The sequence below is a fragment of the Nanorana parkeri genome, unplaced genomic scaffold, assembly GCF_000935625.1.
Source record: "Nanorana parkeri isolate BGI_ZX_2015 unplaced genomic scaffold, ASM93562v1 scaffold951, whole genome shotgun sequence".
Lineage (NCBI taxonomy): Eukaryota > Metazoa > Chordata > Amphibia > Anura > Dicroglossidae > Nanorana > Nanorana parkeri.
The window spans coordinates 26753-29011 of record NW_017307219.1 but is presented as its reverse complement, the minus strand read 5'-3'; the positions used below and the strand labels follow the sequence as shown (position 1 = coordinate 29011).

Sequence of the window (2259 nt, the reverse complement as noted above, 5' to 3'; positions counted from 1 at the left end):
CTTGTCCAAAATGCTTTGAACAGAGCATGGTGATGTCAGATGGGAAATAATTAATCTTTCCTGCATGAACAGCTAAAATCCTTGTGCCTTGGTACCTTCGGTTTAGATTAGACAAGTGCATGTGACCCAGTGATAATATTTTTCTACCTATATAAATACAATAAGTTATTCCATTCTAAAATAATATATGCTTACAGTTCCTATTCTCATTTTGGCACATGCTTTTTTCTTGTAATCTCTATCAACACCCCTTTAACATCTTTGTTTCTCAAGGTGTAGATGAAAGGATTAAGCATTGGAGTCACAACACTATAGAACAAGGTGGCCATTTTATCCTGGTTGGCCACATGAGTGTCTCCTGGTCTCATGTACATAAAAATGATTGTACCATAGAATAAAGTGACTACAATAATGTGTGAAGCACAAGTGGAAAAAGCCTTCTTCCGGCCCACTGATGTACTGATCTTAAGTATACTGGAGATAATGTACCCATATGTAATGAGAATGAGGAAAAATGGGACCATAACCACAAACATAGCACACAAGAATATGATGGTCTTGTTAAGAGAAGCATCTGTACAGGACAGTTCTATTATGTATGGTATCTCACAAAAAAAGTGGTTAATGACATTTGGGCCACAGAATGGCAACTGCAGTGCAAATAGTGTATGTATTAATGAGTTTGTAAGGCCCGTGATCCAACATCCACTTGCCATTTTAATGCATAAGCTTGTATGCATAATAGTGTTATAGTGTAACGGACTGCATATAGCCACATACCGATCATAAGCCATTGCTAAGAGAAGGCAGCACTCTGAGCCTCCTAAACCCATATGCATAAACAGTTGGGTAAAACAGGCCTCAAATGATATACTTTTCTTCAGTGATAAAAAGTTTTTGAGCATTTTGGGAACTATGCTGGAGGTAAACCAAATGTCCATAAACGATAAGTTACTCAAGAAGAAATACATTGGGGTATGGAGACTGGGACTAATCCTGCTGACAAAAATAATAAGGACATTACCCATAAGTGATGTAACATAACCGATAAGAAATACTATAAATAAGACAATCTGCATATCTGGGCTTCTGGTCAACCCCAAAAGAATGAATTCCTCGACTTTTGTGTAGTTCCACATCATTATCACTATAAAGAAAGTCTAGAGATAGAATTTTGTAGTCAAATGTCATATAAATATGCATATACAGTATAAGTGTAGGAACAAACGGTCGTAGGTAGCTTTCTTAAAAGACTCCAACCAACACTGCTTTCTACAGTGGTTCAAGCATGTGGCAGTTTTTCAAGTTCTTCAGATTTCAAAAATTGACCTTTATCCTCTGAGATCACACGTCTATAATGGCAATGTCAATAACATATCTAGAACAGTGTTAAGCCAAGCAGTTCTGTCACCTGATCCTTGCCGTACAGGCTTGGGGTGGGGGCCTCTCCTGTCTTGTATAGACCTATGCTATTTAAAAATGAAAGGTGGCTGATCCTGATGACATCAGCAGAAACTTGAGGAATGCATTTTAGGTACAGGAGTCAGTATTCATCCAGGATCACACTGAATTGCTTGAAAAAAAAAATAAATCAGAAATTATTTGTGCTCTATGTCATTTTCAACCTGGGAATCTATGGGATTGTCTCCCATGCTCTCCTTTATGGTCTTTCATCATTCCCTAATCCGGCCAATCAGAAGGAGTTATGTCAATGAGCACACACTCCATATAGGAGCAATGCAAATGCACAGGGAAGCCATTAGTGAATTTAGCATTAGGCGAGCCTAGGCTTTCTTCACTCTTCATGTTTTTGGTGCCATTGCAACAGTTCACTATTGTTGCCAAAATACAATTCTCTGAGAAACCTCTCTTGCCTCCAAAATACAATCCCCTGAGGAACGATTGCTTTGCAGGCAAAATGTGTGTGTTCTCCCCTTTTCACTTCCAATCACCTAAAAAGTAAATTGGGAAGAATACTATGCAATCAGTGGTTAGTTTTGTAAAATCAACCAAAATCTGCTCCATTTATGCTGCCTTATATGTCCTTTCATCATTTCCTAATCAGGCCGATTGGAACAAGTTGTGTCAGACACAGACACTGTCGTTATAAGTGCAATGTAAGCGCATCGGGTGGGCCGTTTTCTAAATACACTATGGCAAGTCACTTCCTCTAAGTGCAGTTATATGCCATCTTTACTCACAGTGCTCTCACCCAACTCTGCCTCCATCATGGTTCACTACAGGCATGCCAGTTTACTT

At 38.8% G+C, this 2259-nt stretch overlaps 1 protein-coding gene across 1 annotated transcript; it reads right to left on the bottom strand.

Annotated features, from left to right (window-relative positions):
• Positions 1 to 206: 206 nt before the first annotated feature.
• LOC108795249 (olfactory receptor 2G3-like) lies at positions 207 to 1139 on the bottom strand. Its single transcript, XM_018566460.1, has one exon. The coding sequence runs from the start codon at positions 1137 to 1139 to the stop codon at positions 207 to 209; it is 933 nt and encodes a 310-aa protein (XP_018421962.1).
• Between the last annotated feature and the right edge of the window lie 1120 nt (positions 1140 to 2259).